General features: G+C 40.0%; 1 protein-coding gene across 1 annotated transcript in view; it reads left to right on the top strand.

The window, feature by feature from the left end:
* Window positions 1-14,820, top strand: part of ITPRID1 (ITPR interacting domain containing 1) — a 142,967-nt gene that overhangs the window by 54,318 nt on the left and 73,829 nt on the right. Inside the window, exon 7 of the mRNA XM_084785201.1 lies at window positions 1,731-1,933. Within this exon, the coding sequence (XP_084641327.1) occupies window positions 1,731-1,933 (203 nt within the window). The remainder of the gene's footprint in view (window positions 1-1,730; window positions 1,934-14,820) is intronic.

Raw genomic sequence — 14,820 nt, 5'->3', positions numbered from 1 at the left:
AAGGTTAACTATCACTAGGAAATATTCAACAAATGGCCAAACCATGCAGTTGCTGGAATTTCATTCATTGACAAAACAAGTAAGATGTGTACAGACTGCAGCTCTACCTATCTGAACTATCACAAGGTCATACTTGAAGGCAAAACTACAGACTGCAAAAAAGAAACAGGTACCACATTGTTATTGACAAGAGTAGGAGGTAAAATTTACAAAGTTTGTCTATACTTACTGAGAAAAAAATCTGGAAAGAGACCCATGGGCTTGGTAGAATGAAGTAAGGGCTTAGTACAAAGACCGACAAGTAATAATTTGCTTTTAAAAAGATGAGTTCATTTTGTTTACTTCTTGTTCAATAAATATATTGTTAGTTAATACATTTTTATAATTATCTGATAATATGTTTAATGACGAGCCAATTAATATTCACATTAGTGGCCATGACACTGAACCCTTTGGAAGTCATGGACAGTGGTTGTTAACTTGTGTTATTAAGTACCTAGCCCCAGGAGCTTAGAATACTACAGATGTTCAATACAGATTAGTAAAAATGGATTGAATAAAGATTTATACAGTGGGGTCAACAGATAATGAATTACATTTTCATGTGGAATTTAGGATTCTTTCCAAACTAATTTCACATTGGAACCCTCTTTATATCAATTTGTCCATGGCATACAATCAACTGATTGTCACTGCAGCTTTCCAAATCACTTTAATGATTAAGGTATCTCAGCCAAGCCATTTAGATCCCTCACTGAGGGTTCCTAGTCTTCCTTTTCCTCTTTGATTGGGTCAGAAGGCAAATCACCAAATCTGTAAGTGACATTAGAAATCATGAACATGATACTGGTGGCATCAAGGAATGGGGTTTTCCCATGAGATTAATGAAACCGTAGCTCTGGAAAGAAAATTATCTAAAGAGTCTCCAATAAGCTCATGAGAGCAGCATGGAAAGTAAAGGCAAACAGGAACCTTATTGAAGACACAAGAAAACCTGCTGAAACCTTATGAGAAATTTCAGTTCCCACAGAGTCCATGACATTTGAAAATTCAAACACCAGAATTTTCTCAGTGAAACGTGAGTTAGTATAGATAACATTTCTAGATAATTGATTCTTAATTTCTGTGCCAACACAGAGTAGAAGGATTTGACAAAGGGATTTCTTGTTTCTCAGCCAACTCAAGATAAAATATAAACAAACAACAAAACCCAGAACATATTCCAATCCCACCTATGGTCTTGAAAGCATTATTTGGAAATATCGATCCTATAAATGTGCATTCAGCAATATCCTTGGCAGATTTGTGTGGCTAAGGATGCCCTAGACTGATGCTTTAAAAATATTTTCCTTTGAGTCTCCATTCCCAGCCTGCTGTTGTTTCCTATTTCCTCAATTGCCATCAGTTATTGTTTCAAAGTAATTGTCAGCACACTGTCTATGATGTCTGTCCTCAAGTCCTTCTGCCCTGTCCGATTTCCTACCCAGTGGGAAAGGAAAGCCAGATGGTTAAACTTGTGGTTTTATTTGTAAAGCACAGGCAGGCATCCCTGAGTAGGGTGACTGACTATCTTTTAAGTGAGCTGTGTAAGAGTTCTAGCAAACTCACCATCTGGTTGTCTGTGCAAGTTCTTCCACTCAAATTCTGGAAGACTGGGTAAGTAGAGGGAAAAAAATGAATGATGGTTAAATGGACTGTTATAGATAAAGGTATTCTTAATTTTATCACAGCATTCCTGAATGGCTGAAATTTTGGGAAGAAGATCCAGTGGAGATTCTCTTGGATCTGGGGTTTGGTGCTGATGAGCCAGACATCTGCACGCAAATTCCAGCCAGGTTCCTTGGTTGCAGCTCAGCAGCCAAAGGAATTAACATCCATGTTTTTCTTGAAGCACAGAAGCAGCGGATGGACTTTGAGAATCCTGACTTGTATGGTAAGAATGAGCCTGTGGCATTGCAACTCAGGACGTGGCACCATCTCCTGGGGAGGGCCTCAGTACCGGGCAGGAAAGACTACTGCTTGTATGTGGTACCATTCAAACCCCCAAGTGGCTTGAAACAGAAATATTGACTTCTTGATCCCTCTTTATATCTGCCATGGTGTGCTATGTATATTTAGAAGCAAGGCTGATTTGCCCCACAATGTCACTGAAGGATTTGTCCTGTCCCTGCTACAGTCTGGAGTATAACCAGTTATAATGACAGAGAGAAAAACAGGAATGGGAAAGCATACTCTCATCATAGGTCTTCTTACTTGTCATGTGCCAAGGCAAGTTGCATGACTTCCTAACTCCAAGACAATGGAATTTGCAATCCCATGTAATGCCAAAGATGGAACACTCTCTTGGGCACCCCAAATGTCTACTTGAGCCACATCCTTGAAGACAGACTACTCATCATGAAACATTAAGTGAAACCTTCTTCTCCACTAGAGGCTACTCAGAATGCTACTGTCTCTGCCTGGGGATGCAGGTGGATTAACTGTGCTCAGTCCTTATAGGTGGTGTGAACTTGCCATGTTCCCCAGCTTGTGGTCAGTGGGAGGAATGCCTTTCATTAAGGTATCTCAGCGGATCCTCTTGGAGAAAAGATGCACAGGAGCAAATAGATTGGGAGAAAGAAAACGGTGGTTAAACAGTTTATTTACCACAGGATTGATTGACAGTTCTTGGGCTCCTAGAGGGAAGATAGCAAACACTTTCTAATTCATTTAAATGTGGAAGCCCTCTTAGATCAGCAGGGGACACTTCCAATGATTGCATAACACAGAGTCTGAGGAAATCTAGATAGTACAAAATGATAAACTTCTGATTCTGAAATAAGTTCTTTTAAGTTCACCAAAAGTTAAGTCAATGAAGACAAAATATTTTCTCACATAACTAACTGAAAGAGACTTATTGGATTTCTCAGTTTACTCTCTCTCTCTCTCTCTCTCTCTCTCTCTCTCTCTCTCTCTCTCTCTCTGTGTGTGTGTGTGTGTGTGTGTGTGTGTGTGTGTGTGTGTGTGTGTGTGTATGATGTGTGTGTATGTATGAAATGGTTCTCAAAATCTCACCAGTGAGGTTTTTTTTCAAAGGTATGTCCTTCTGAGGTTATTGTGGTGGACTCTTTTTACTTTTAGGAGTTACTATGCTTTCTCCTCCTAGAAATGGAAGTTCCATGATCAAATTTTCTGTTTCTAGAAAATATCAAAACTTAACGGTATTTATCTCTATGGTGTTTGAGCTGCTTATGAGATATGCGGTTTTGTTTTTAGATTTATTTATTTATTTATTTATTTATTTTTTACTTTAGTAATTTATTCTTGTTATATCTCAATGGTTATCCCATCCCTTGTATCCTCTCATTCTTCCCTCCCTCCCATTTTGCCTTTATTTCCCTCCCCTATGACTGTTCCTGAGGGGGATTACCTCCCCCTGTATATGTTCATAGGGTATCAAGTCTCTTCTTGGTAACCTGCTGTCCTTCCTCTGAGTGCCACCAGGTCTCCCCCTCCAGGGGACATGGTCAAAGTTGAGGCACCAGAGTATGTGAGAAAGTAATATCCCACTCTCCACTCTACTGTGGAGAGTGTTCTGTCCATTGTCTAGATCTGGGTAGGGGTTTAAGGTTTACCGCCTGTATTGTCCTTGGCTGGTGCCTTAGTTTGAGCGGGACCCCTGTGCCCAAATCTGCCTATCATAATGTTCTACTTGTAGGCTTCTAGGACCCTCTGGATCCTTTGCCATTCTCCCATGCTTCTCTCATCTAGAGTCCCACTAGAATGTCCTCTCCTCTGTCTCAGTTTCCTGGTAAGTGAAGGCTTTCGTGGGACATGCCCCTTGGGCTAATATGCAGATATAAGTGAGTATATACCATTTGAGTCTTTCTGCTTCTGGGTTAACTCACTCATTATGATCATTTCTAGCTCAATCCATTTATCCACAAATTTCGGGAATTCCTTGTTTTTAATAGCTGAATAGTATTCCATAGTGTATATGTACCACAGTTTCTTTATCCATTCTTCTACTGATGGACACTTAGACTGTTTCCATGTTCTGGCTATTATGAATAAGGCTGCTATGAGCATGGTTGAGCAAATTTTCTTGTTGTGTGCTGGAGTATCTTCTGGGTATATTCCAAGGAGTGGAATAGCTGGGTCTTGAGGAAGCCCTATTCCCATTTTTCTGAGATAGCACCAGATAGATTTCCAAAGTGGTTGTACTAGTTTGCATTCCCACCAGCAATGAAGGAGTGTTCCTCTCTCCCCACATCCTCGCCAGCATGTGGTGTCGCTTGAATTTTTGATCTTAGCCATTCTGATGGGTGTAAGATGGAATCTCAGAGTTGTTTTGATTTGCATTTCCCTGATGACTAAGGAGGTTGAGCATTTCTTTAAGTGTTTCTCAGCCATTTGATATTCCTCTGTTGAGAATTCTCTGTTTAGTTCCAAGCCCCACTTCTCAATTGAGTTATTTGGTTTGGTGGTGTTTAATTTCTTGAGCTCTCTATATATTTTGGATATTAGACCTTTGTCAGATGTAGGGTTGGTGAAGATCTTTTCCCAGTTTGTAGGCTGTCGCTTTGTTCTCTTGACAGTGTCTCCTGCCTTACAGAAGCTTCTCAGCCTCATGAGGTCCCATTTATTAATTGTTGACATTAATGTCTGGGCTGTTGGTGTTCTGTTCAGGAAGTTGTCTCCTGTGCCAATATGTTCCAGGCTCTTCCCCACTTTTTCTTCTAAGTGACTTAGTGTCTCTGGTCTTATGTTGAGGTCTTTAATCCACTTGGATTTGAGTTTTGTACAAGGTGACAAATATGGGTCCAGTTGCATTTTTTTACACATAGACATCCAGTTAGACCAGCACCATTTGTTGAAGATGCTATCCCTTTTCCATCGAATGGATTTGGCTTCTTTGTCAAAAATCAAATGACCATATGTGTGTGGATTCATATCTGGGTCTTCGATTCGATTCCACTGATCAACCAGCCTGTTGCTGTGCCAGTACCATGCTGTTTTAATTACTATTGCTTTATAGTACAGTTTGAGATCAGGTATGGAGACTCCTCTGGAGCACCTTTTATTGTACAAGATTGTTTTAGCTATTCTGGGATTTTGTTTTTCCATATGAAGTTCAGAATTGAACTTTCAATGTCTTTAAAAAATTGTGTAGGTATTTTGATAGGGATTGCATTGAATCTGTAGATTGCTTTTGGTAGGATGGCTATTTTTATTATGTTAATTCTCCTGATCCATGAGCAAGGAAGATCATTCCATCTTCTCATGTCATCTTCAATCTCTTTCTTTAGAGTTTTGATGGTTTCAGTGCAGAATTCTACCAGACCTTCAAGGGCGAGCTAATACCGATACTCTTCAAGCTACTCCAAAAGATAGAAAGGGATGGAACATTACCAAATTCATTTTATGAGGCCATAGTTTCATTGATACCTAAACCTAACAAAGACTCAACAAAGAAAGAGAATTTCAGACCAATTTCTCTGATGAACATCGATGCAAAAATACTAAATAAAATACTTGCAAAACGAATACAAGAGCACATCAAAGATATCATTCATCATGACCAAGTAGGCTTCATTCCAGGCATGCAGGGATGGTTTAATATACGGAAATCTATCAATGTAATCCACCACATAAACAAACTGAAAATAAAAAACCACATGATCATCTCTTTAGACGCAGAGAAAGCATTTGATAAAATCCAACACCCATTCATGTTTAAAGTTTTAGAGAGATCGGGAATACAGGGCACTTTCCTCAACATAATAAAGGCTATATATAGGAAACCAATAGCCAAAATCAAAGTAAATGGTGAGATACTCAAGGAAATTCCTTTAAAATCAGGAACAAGGCAAGGCTGCCCACTCTCTCCATATCTCTTCAATATAGTCCTCGAAGTTCTAGCCACAGCAATAAGACAACAAAAGGAGATCAAGGGTATTCAAATGGGAAAGGAGGAAGTCAAATTATCCCTATTTGCAGATGATATGATAGTCTACATAAGTGACCCTCAAAATTCCACCAGAGAACTCCTACAGCTGATAAACACCTTCAGCAAATTGGCTGGATACAAAATTAACTCCAAAAAGTCTGTAGCCTTCCTATACACAAATGACAAGCTTGCAGAGGAAGAAATTAGGAAAACTACACCCTTCACATTAGCCACAAGCAATATAAAGTACTTAGGAGTTACTCTAACTAAGCAAGTGAAGGACTTGTTTGAAAAAAATTTCAAAACTCTAAAGAGATATGCGTTTTATAAATGAAATCGATACATTGGTTCTAGAGAAGCCAGGAGTGGGTCTTTGTTCCTGAAGTGGCTGCCTCACTTTTATTTCTTCTGCCTAACACAAACAAGAACAGGTTTACTTCAGTAAGGCTAAGAAGGTCAAATGTAAAATAAGCAAGAACTAAGTCAGTTGGCTGCACAAGGAAGAAATGAAAATAAGGCCTCATTCAAAGGTAATACTGAAGGTTCAAACTTGGGGATAAATGTCAGTTGTTCAGTCTGCCCACAGGCCAACCTAAGATGCTCAACTATGCTCAAGACAGTTGTTCCTGAGTTGACTGAACCAATTCAATTGGTAGGTTTTGTCTAATTCTAAGTACAAAATTTGCTATGAGGTGGATCGAAGGTAATCATAAAAATAATTGTGTCCCCTCACTCATGAAAGAGATGAGTGCTCATAGATGTTAAAACATAGGGTAAGAATGTAATAAGATTTATCTGGAAACATCCAAAACTCAAGGGTTCCTCTAAAGGTCTTGAAATGATTTCACTGTCCTCTGTGAAACACCCACCAGTTCTTTTGAAGCAGAAGAATGATTAGCTGATAGTTTCTTCTTTCAGATGAAAGAAGCAGGTGAGCACAGATGTGCTCAGGGAAGGTGGGATAGATTGCTGTGGGGGTCCAGACAGGACCAGACAGTATCTGTGATGGTTTATTTTCATTTTTGTTGTTAATTTTTACTAGATTATTAAAGCACATCTTCAGGGTGCTATTGGAGAATAGAGAGGATTAATGAAGGGAGAAAGGTCTGCTGGGAATATGTGAAGTCCCATTCCACAGCAGGAGCCAAACATGGGATAGAGTGCAACACAAGCACCCCTGTCCTGTGCTCTTCTGCTTGACCATATGCCCCTTGGCCATGGTGGGCTAAAAGCATGATCAACAAAGGTAATTCCCATACGTTTTTCCTCTGAGGTATTTAATCTTAGTTTTAAAAGATGCCTGAACAATGCCTAAAATTGGGACTAGAGGGGTCGAGTCTCTGATGTGGCTCCATTTGACAATATTGCTCAGAAGACTTTGGAGATGGTTTGTGAGATAAAGTGGGGGGAGATAAATGAACAGGAAAAACCCCAAAAGGTTGATATTAGCAGCATTTAATGGGTGCTTCTAGAGGGAGCTCAAAAGACCAAAGTTCTGATAGAAGGCACACGGTGAAGATGAAGCTTGTGGGGGCTAAGAGGTGCTCCCCTCTGAGATCTAGGGACAGACTGGAGGCCATTCTTGTGAAAACATGACAAAACTTTGTATGTTCCAGAGATCTGAAGAGAGAATGAACTTAACAATTATGGACTAGGTAGAATAGTAGAGGAAGGTTTAGAGCAGGCAAGTATCATGCTGAAGTATAGTTATTGCTAATTGTTTCTAGCAAAATTTATAATGAAAACTAAGCAAAATGTTAGTGGGAAAATTTGGAAGTTAGTTTGCCCAGAAAACCATGGAAATCTGGAGTGGAGATCAGGACTGCTGAGACAACTGAGGCCATTAGAAGAAACCAAGTACTTTGCATCAAATAATAGGAAAAAAACATATTGAAGACATCTCAAAAATTTGGCCCACAGCTGAGGAGATACTCAGTGGATAAAACATGTATTAGGAAAGTTTGTGAATTGAAGATTGGATCCCCAAACCCATGGGAAAAAATCTGGGTGAGAGCTGGGGAGATCCTTTAGTTGTGAAAGTGCTTGTCATGTAAGCAAGAGGGACAGAGATTAGATCATAGATCCCATGTAAATGTCAAGAAGGCACAGGAAAATGGAATGTCCTAGAGCAAGCTTGGTAGCTTTGAGGCCAGTCTGGTATATATACAGTGAGTTCCAGGACAGTCAAAATATATAGTGAGATACTGTCTTGAAAAACAAAGCGAACAAAAAAACCAGCATCAAACAAGCCAAAACAGTTCCAAGTTCAGCAGAAAAATCCTACATCAGTATAATAGGGAGAATGTGACTGAAAAAGAAATCCTGCATCAACAATGAGCTGCCACATATGTATAAACCCATGAGCACCTGCATACACATATACACCCCCACACATGAGAAAATGCAAACAAACATACACACACCACATACATACACATGCAAAAATATAAAAGAGTTGGTTGAGACCTCATTAATCACAGGCTCAATGGGAATGTTTGGATTCATTTTAAAGACTTGGTGGAGAGTTTGGGGGTACCCTGTTCACACAAGGCTCCTTAGGAAAGTCATCTGAGCACTCACAAGTTGTTTCAGTCATGGCTCAAAAGAGTCTGGCTGCTCTTTGGGCTAGTGATAGATGTTGTCTTTATCAATTTGATGCTTTTTTGTTTGTTTGCTTCATTTTTGGGGACAGTATCTCACCATGTAGGTCTGACTGCCCTGGAACTCATTATGTATACCAGACTAGCCTCAAATGCAGAGATCTACCTGTCTCTGTCTCTTAAGTGCTGTAATTAAAGCCATGCATAACCACATCCAGCTCGTGATGCTGGTTTGCAAGCATGCAGGATGTAAAAGAAATAAAAGGATTATGGATACTTTCACTCATATTTCAAAGTAAAGTCTGGGATGTCAGGCAATTTGCAGTGCAATGTTCCTTGCAGGTGGCTACTGAGAGGACAATGTATGGAGCTGTGAGAAGGATGCCAATGATACAACAGAGAACCCTGGAAGTTAGAGATCCCCACAACATGGAGCTTCTGCCATAGAAAGCCACAGCCTGTGAGTAGAGCGAGAGAGAGGCTACATTGGCTGAAAATAACAAGGCCAAAGCAGCCAGGTTTATCAGCCCACTAGAGTTCACATAACGCCAGTCTGTGCCCTAGATGGTAACATGGAGACACAGGATTTAATGCTTCTCTTGTTGGGTTTCAGTCTTGATTCGAGGCCATCCATTTCTTCTATGATTCCATCTCTCCTTAGAAGGGGAGCTCTTTACTCTAGCCCATTTTAAGACCTGGAGGCTTGGTCCTACTTCCCGCCTAGGTCCTACTTCCCAGAGCCCAATGAGACATGAAAGTCCAGTCTGATGCAAACAGCAAGGGATGCTTTATTGATCCATCATGACGGGTTCTACCAAGTTCTATTGAGCTGGAGACCCTGAATAAGCAAAGCTTGGGTCTTTTATACCCGTACAGAAGCAGAATTGGCGGTTAAGTAGAGTTGTTGGACTTTGATTGGTTCTTAAGAATGCACTTTAAAATTATGGTTACTAGTTATTTTATCCCTGAGGGGGCAAGAGCTCAGCTTGGGACACCATGTGCTGTCAAGTGTTCAGGACAGGTTTGAGGGTGTTGTTTTTCACAACAGCCCTGAGGCCGTCTCGGAAGGTACCAAGTGGCCAGTGTTGGAAAAAAAAAAACTTTTCTACCTTTTCATTCACCCATTTCTTACGTTAGTCTTTTAATCTTAAAAGACTGAGACTGTCACAATTCATGTTCTTGGAGGGCCACTCCATCACTGAGCTTTAAGTCTTGTTGTCTAAGCATCATGATCTGGACCATATTTATATGTTCCCCCAATAAAGGATAGCAAGCAGTTAAGAACTCAGGGGCCAGGTACTTTGTCCTCATGACTATTAGCTGGATGGCACCCAATCTTTGTTTGGGATAAGGTAGGACACTAAGCATGACTAGGTAGGGCACAAAGCATGAATAGGTAGGACACAAAGCATGACTGGTATGACTGGTTTAAAAAGAACTAAGAGTCTAATTTTTGTAACCATTTGTCCCTCATGCCAGAAAGTTGCCCTTGACTTAGCATTTCAGCCTATAAAGTAGGAAAACAGGCCAAGTCATTCTCTTCTGTAACTTCTCCCTGCTAACATTAGGGGTGCTGTTATCAGGGCCTAAAAAGGTTGAAAAGCTAGTCAAAGGCTAATGGGGCACTCATCGAAAGCATCTGTTTAGCTGATCCAGTTGAAGAAATAGGGAGTAGCCATCTCTGTGGGACTAAGTTGACATCAGCAGCTCTGGATGGAGTCTGTTAGGCAGGTAAAAATCTGCTGAGACAAATTCATGCTAGGGACAGAAGTTAACATCATGTCTATATGACATCTAGAGTAGGCTTATGCCTTTGAAACCCAGTAAAAGTATGAACATTCTTTTCTCAGTACAGACGACTTGATATACAGATTGGGCAGACTCATTTTTAGCATGATGAGAAGTGTCCCAAAGTCTATATTCAGAATACAACCAAAGGGAAATTGAATCTTGAGCTCGGGACTAATTAATAAGCAACCAGTACGTCACCAGCTTATTGATCTCATTTTATATCTATAACTTGTACTTATATACCTTAAAACTTTTCTTAACATCCTTTAACTTTTATAACTTGCCCTTACCAACATTTAAACACTTTCTTAGACCCTGAAATAACAAACACTTTCTCAGACTCTCAAACACTTGTATTTCCACTTGAAATGCGTTCTTATTAACTTTCTTATCTTGCATGTTGCAACCTTTATACACTTTCTCAAACCCTGAAATGTTTTACTTGTCCAACTTAAACATTCAGATCCTCAGACCTGATATAAACCATACCTTTTTTAAATCTAGTTACTCATTAAGACACAGGCATTTGAGTTACACTAAAAACTGTTTTTCATTTAACATGAAGCCTGTGAGCAAGGCAAGCCTGTTTGTCTTTTTAAATAAGAGAAGAGACCTAGTACTTAGTAGTTTTGACTAGCTAATGAATTGACTACTGCACTAACAGTGGATCTAATTGTCCTCTAGCTGTCAATCCATCATTAGCTTAGCCATCAATGTAATCAGAGACCTGAGAAGGATAAGCTGTAACCTAGACAATATTATGTACCAGTCAAAATGACAGAGGTGACAAGCTATATCCTGGTACCTAAACAATTGTCCCAGTCATCTCCTGTAGTAACATGGCACCATAGGCAGAGACAGTCTGGCCATCAGGCACAGAGGCACAGAAGATGAGAGGCTGTTTTTGTTGAAGGAGAACACAGAAGAGATTGACCTCACCTCGTATCCAGCAATGTGAGACAATGTGTTCACATACGCACTGGGCCTACCAGCAGTTGAAGTGTTGAGGCAGTTTTGCCCAGTGGTTAGAAACCACAATCCAGAGTTGGAGTCATCTGCCATGCCTAATATTCTCAGAGACCTTGAGGATTACTGCTAGGAAGTTGGATTCTCTGTCATAATTAGTTTAAGTGTATTTAATGCCATATTCAGCAGATCTCTGATAAGCTTGAGGGCCAGCATATCTGTGCTCAATCCTCGTCTGTCTTTAGCTATCTCCTCTAAACTGTTGTAAACTGTTGTAAACTGTATGTTTACAAACATATAACAGAATGTTATCTATAATCTGCAGGTAAATGCTAGAGGACCACATCTGTCTAATTTTAGTATGTCTGAGTTCCTTGTTTTTAGCTATATATTGGCTTATTATTCTAGAAAATACCTGTGATTAACTGAACTAATACCTAACAAAACTATAAGCTTTAGTTATCCTAAACAGTTCGTGATAGTAGCTTTGTAAAAGGAATGGAACTACACATAGCATTTTAAGACTTACATAGGCACAATACTTTTACAGTGTTGATACATGGTATGTTGTAATCAAAATATAACCTTAATTTTTATCAATATACAAAGATTTGAGCAACCAAAAACCATCTACCCCACCTAGGGAATGAAGCATCATTTTCTTGGAATTGTTTCATTAACTATCAGGCAACTGAGTCACTGTTATAGCTGACCATAAATTTCATCAGTTATTAGTACAATGTTAAATATATTTCTGAACTAATATCAAAGCAAACTTTTAATCATAGATACAGTTCATTGATGGACTGGCAATCTTGCTGATTCTATCACATTTTATCATTAAGACTGAATAGCAAAAGCTAGCTTAAAGGATAGAGGTTGCTCTTGGTGCTGAACAAGGCAACTGAATGTGGTTGGCAGCCTTCAATAGCGAGGCTTGAGTCTTGTGAGTACCCTTAAACAAGATGGTGGGGAAGCTATGGCCCCACCCATTCCACATGAAAACATTCCTAGGAAGAGTTGCTGCTAAAAGAGCACCAGAGCAGCCTGCTCAGAAGGACTGGGAGGCCTTTCTCTAAAGCTCCAATTGTTCTGACTCAAGTCTTTCCTGGTACTTGGGCCCCAGCCCTTGTCTCAGCATTACATGGTTAGGACCCCAGGAGACTTTCTGAAAGACATACTGCACACATGGAAAGTTTTCTTCCCAGTTCATTAGCTCCCCTTGTAATAAAGGTTACAGGTGAAAAGCTACACTTAAAGCAGAAAAAAGCCTATTACACAAATGTACAAATCTGTACAAAGCTCATACAATGGTTCCTACCTTGTCTTCTGTTAGCCAGGTCTAGCCTAGAGCTCTGAATAACCAGAACTCTTTATCGGGGAGGGGGTGTCCGGGGAGCCTGCAAACCAACAGTTAAGCATGTGTATGTCTTCCTACCACAAACCTGGTCCTTGCAAAGTAGTTTTCCTGTTCAATGGGAACTGCCTCAACTGGTCACTCCCTAAAACACTGTCTGAGCACACAAAAGGTGTTGCCACAGGGAGAACAGTAGTTCTTGAACTAAATGAGAACTAGGCAAGTGGAGGGTTCAGTGTGAACAAGGAAAATAGGTAAAGTCCAACAATACTGTAAAACCCATAACCCTGTGCCTGTGACAATGGCCACATACAGAGGGAACTCAAAATGACCTCACTCAACCAGAAAGGACAGAGCAGAGAGGCCTAAGTATTGGACCTCAAAACCATGGACCCAAGACAACACTTGAGTTTCCACCTTGGTTTCAATGAACAAGGTCAACCAACCTGGCATCCATGGCAACTGCTTTGCTACCTGGAACTCACCGTGGGAGGGGAATGGATGCAAACATGGCTCCCACCCCTCCATCGCCCTGGATTCTACCCATTTTGTCACTGAATCAACATGGTGGCCAGCCACGTGGTGCTAGAGCCTGTGGTGGGCAATTAAAAACATAGCCATATTCAGAAAATAAAGCCAAATACATTCCTAAGGCAGGGATTTTTACCCTTTTCAGTGAAGGTAGAACATAATAACCATAAATTTAGAAGACAAAAACCCAAATTTTAACAGCAGAAATAATTCAGTTGAATAGCTCTAAAATTAATATTTCTTAACTTAAAAGTATCTTTTAGAATTGCCTATTTCCAAAGTCTGCAGTACAGCAGTCTGTTAACCTGAACTGACCTTCATAACAAGCAGAGAGCTCATTAGGACCAAGAGGCTCTAAAATTATTGCCATGTACCATGTGGCTATCTCAAGAGGCTGGACTCAAATGGAAGGCCAGAGATTCACATAGTTGTTATTTAAAAACATCTGTGTTACAAACACATATACACGCATACATGTTCTAAACAAGCATTTGAACTTAAATTTTAAGCATCACATCCAATAAGCAAATTACAAATCTTTAGATAAGAGTTCATAGTAAAATCTAAAGCTGTATAGCCTGCATATGCAGCTTTAATACCTTATTAAAGAAACATTGTTTTAAATCTTATCTTTTATAAGTTTAGTTTTAAATCAGCATAATAATTACACAAAAACCTTAATTTAAAAGTACCGTTTGAAATCTGTTGGCTTACACCATTTGCTGCTTAGAATGGCTCCAACTCTAACTTAAAAGTTTAAGTTAACCTTTTGTTACCGATGTTAAAGAATTTTTTGTTAACCATCTTCAATAACCAGTAATTTATAAGCAAGGTGAGCAGAACATAATAAATTTATACATTTAAAGTCAAACATACAGTGGCCACATACATGAATACATTTTAAGATAGCCAGAAAAACCACATTTGGAGGGCCAGGCTTGCGACCAGACTGCAAGCCAGAAACAGCCTTCACTACAGCCAAACGGCAGCCACTCCAAGTACCCTGCAGTTCCAGTGTCTTCTTGGTGCTTGTTCAGCACAAGTGGTAGGACATTTTAAAAGGCAAGGAGGAAGTAGGCAGACCTTAGCAATCCTGTTTCCACTAGGTGGGGAGCAGGGTGTGCCTCTGCTAGCTGAGGGCTCAGGTGTTTTGAGCCAACAAGCATCTAATACCCTCAGGGGTCCTCAGAGGGGGCTTTTCATGCCCTCTTGGGACAAGCCTCTTTACCACTGCCATATTTGAGACCTGGCCCATTTCTAGAACTGAGATGGTTACAGGCAAACAGAAACACAAACCAAATGTTACAAGCAAACAGAAAGACAAAACAAATGTACCAGTACGGTGAGAGAAAAGGACCAAAATTCAGAACTGCCACTGTTCTGAGAGTCACTACCCTTGGTTCTGCCAGAAACCAAACTCTAAGCAGCCTTATCCGGTAACGGGGCTCTGCTTGAATCAGAAAACCATACCTGGTCTGGAATTCCTATAAAAGATTCTTAGTCACAAGAGTCACATAAAGACAAAAAAGGAAACAAAGCAGAAACTGACAAAATCAGACTACGGGGGTAACCTGCTTTGTCTCCCAAGCTTGAGGTTGTCTGTCTCGTCCTTCTGTCAATCTTATTAACACTACATATATACAATA

Source organism: Acomys minous, assembly GCF_964271855.1.
Source record: "Acomys minous genome assembly, chromosome: 6".
NCBI classification, from domain to species: domain Eukaryota; kingdom Metazoa; phylum Chordata; class Mammalia; order Rodentia; family Muridae; genus Acomys; species Acomys minous.
Note: the sequence above shows the minus strand (reverse complement) of the source record. Positions and strands in the feature narration are given on the sequence as shown.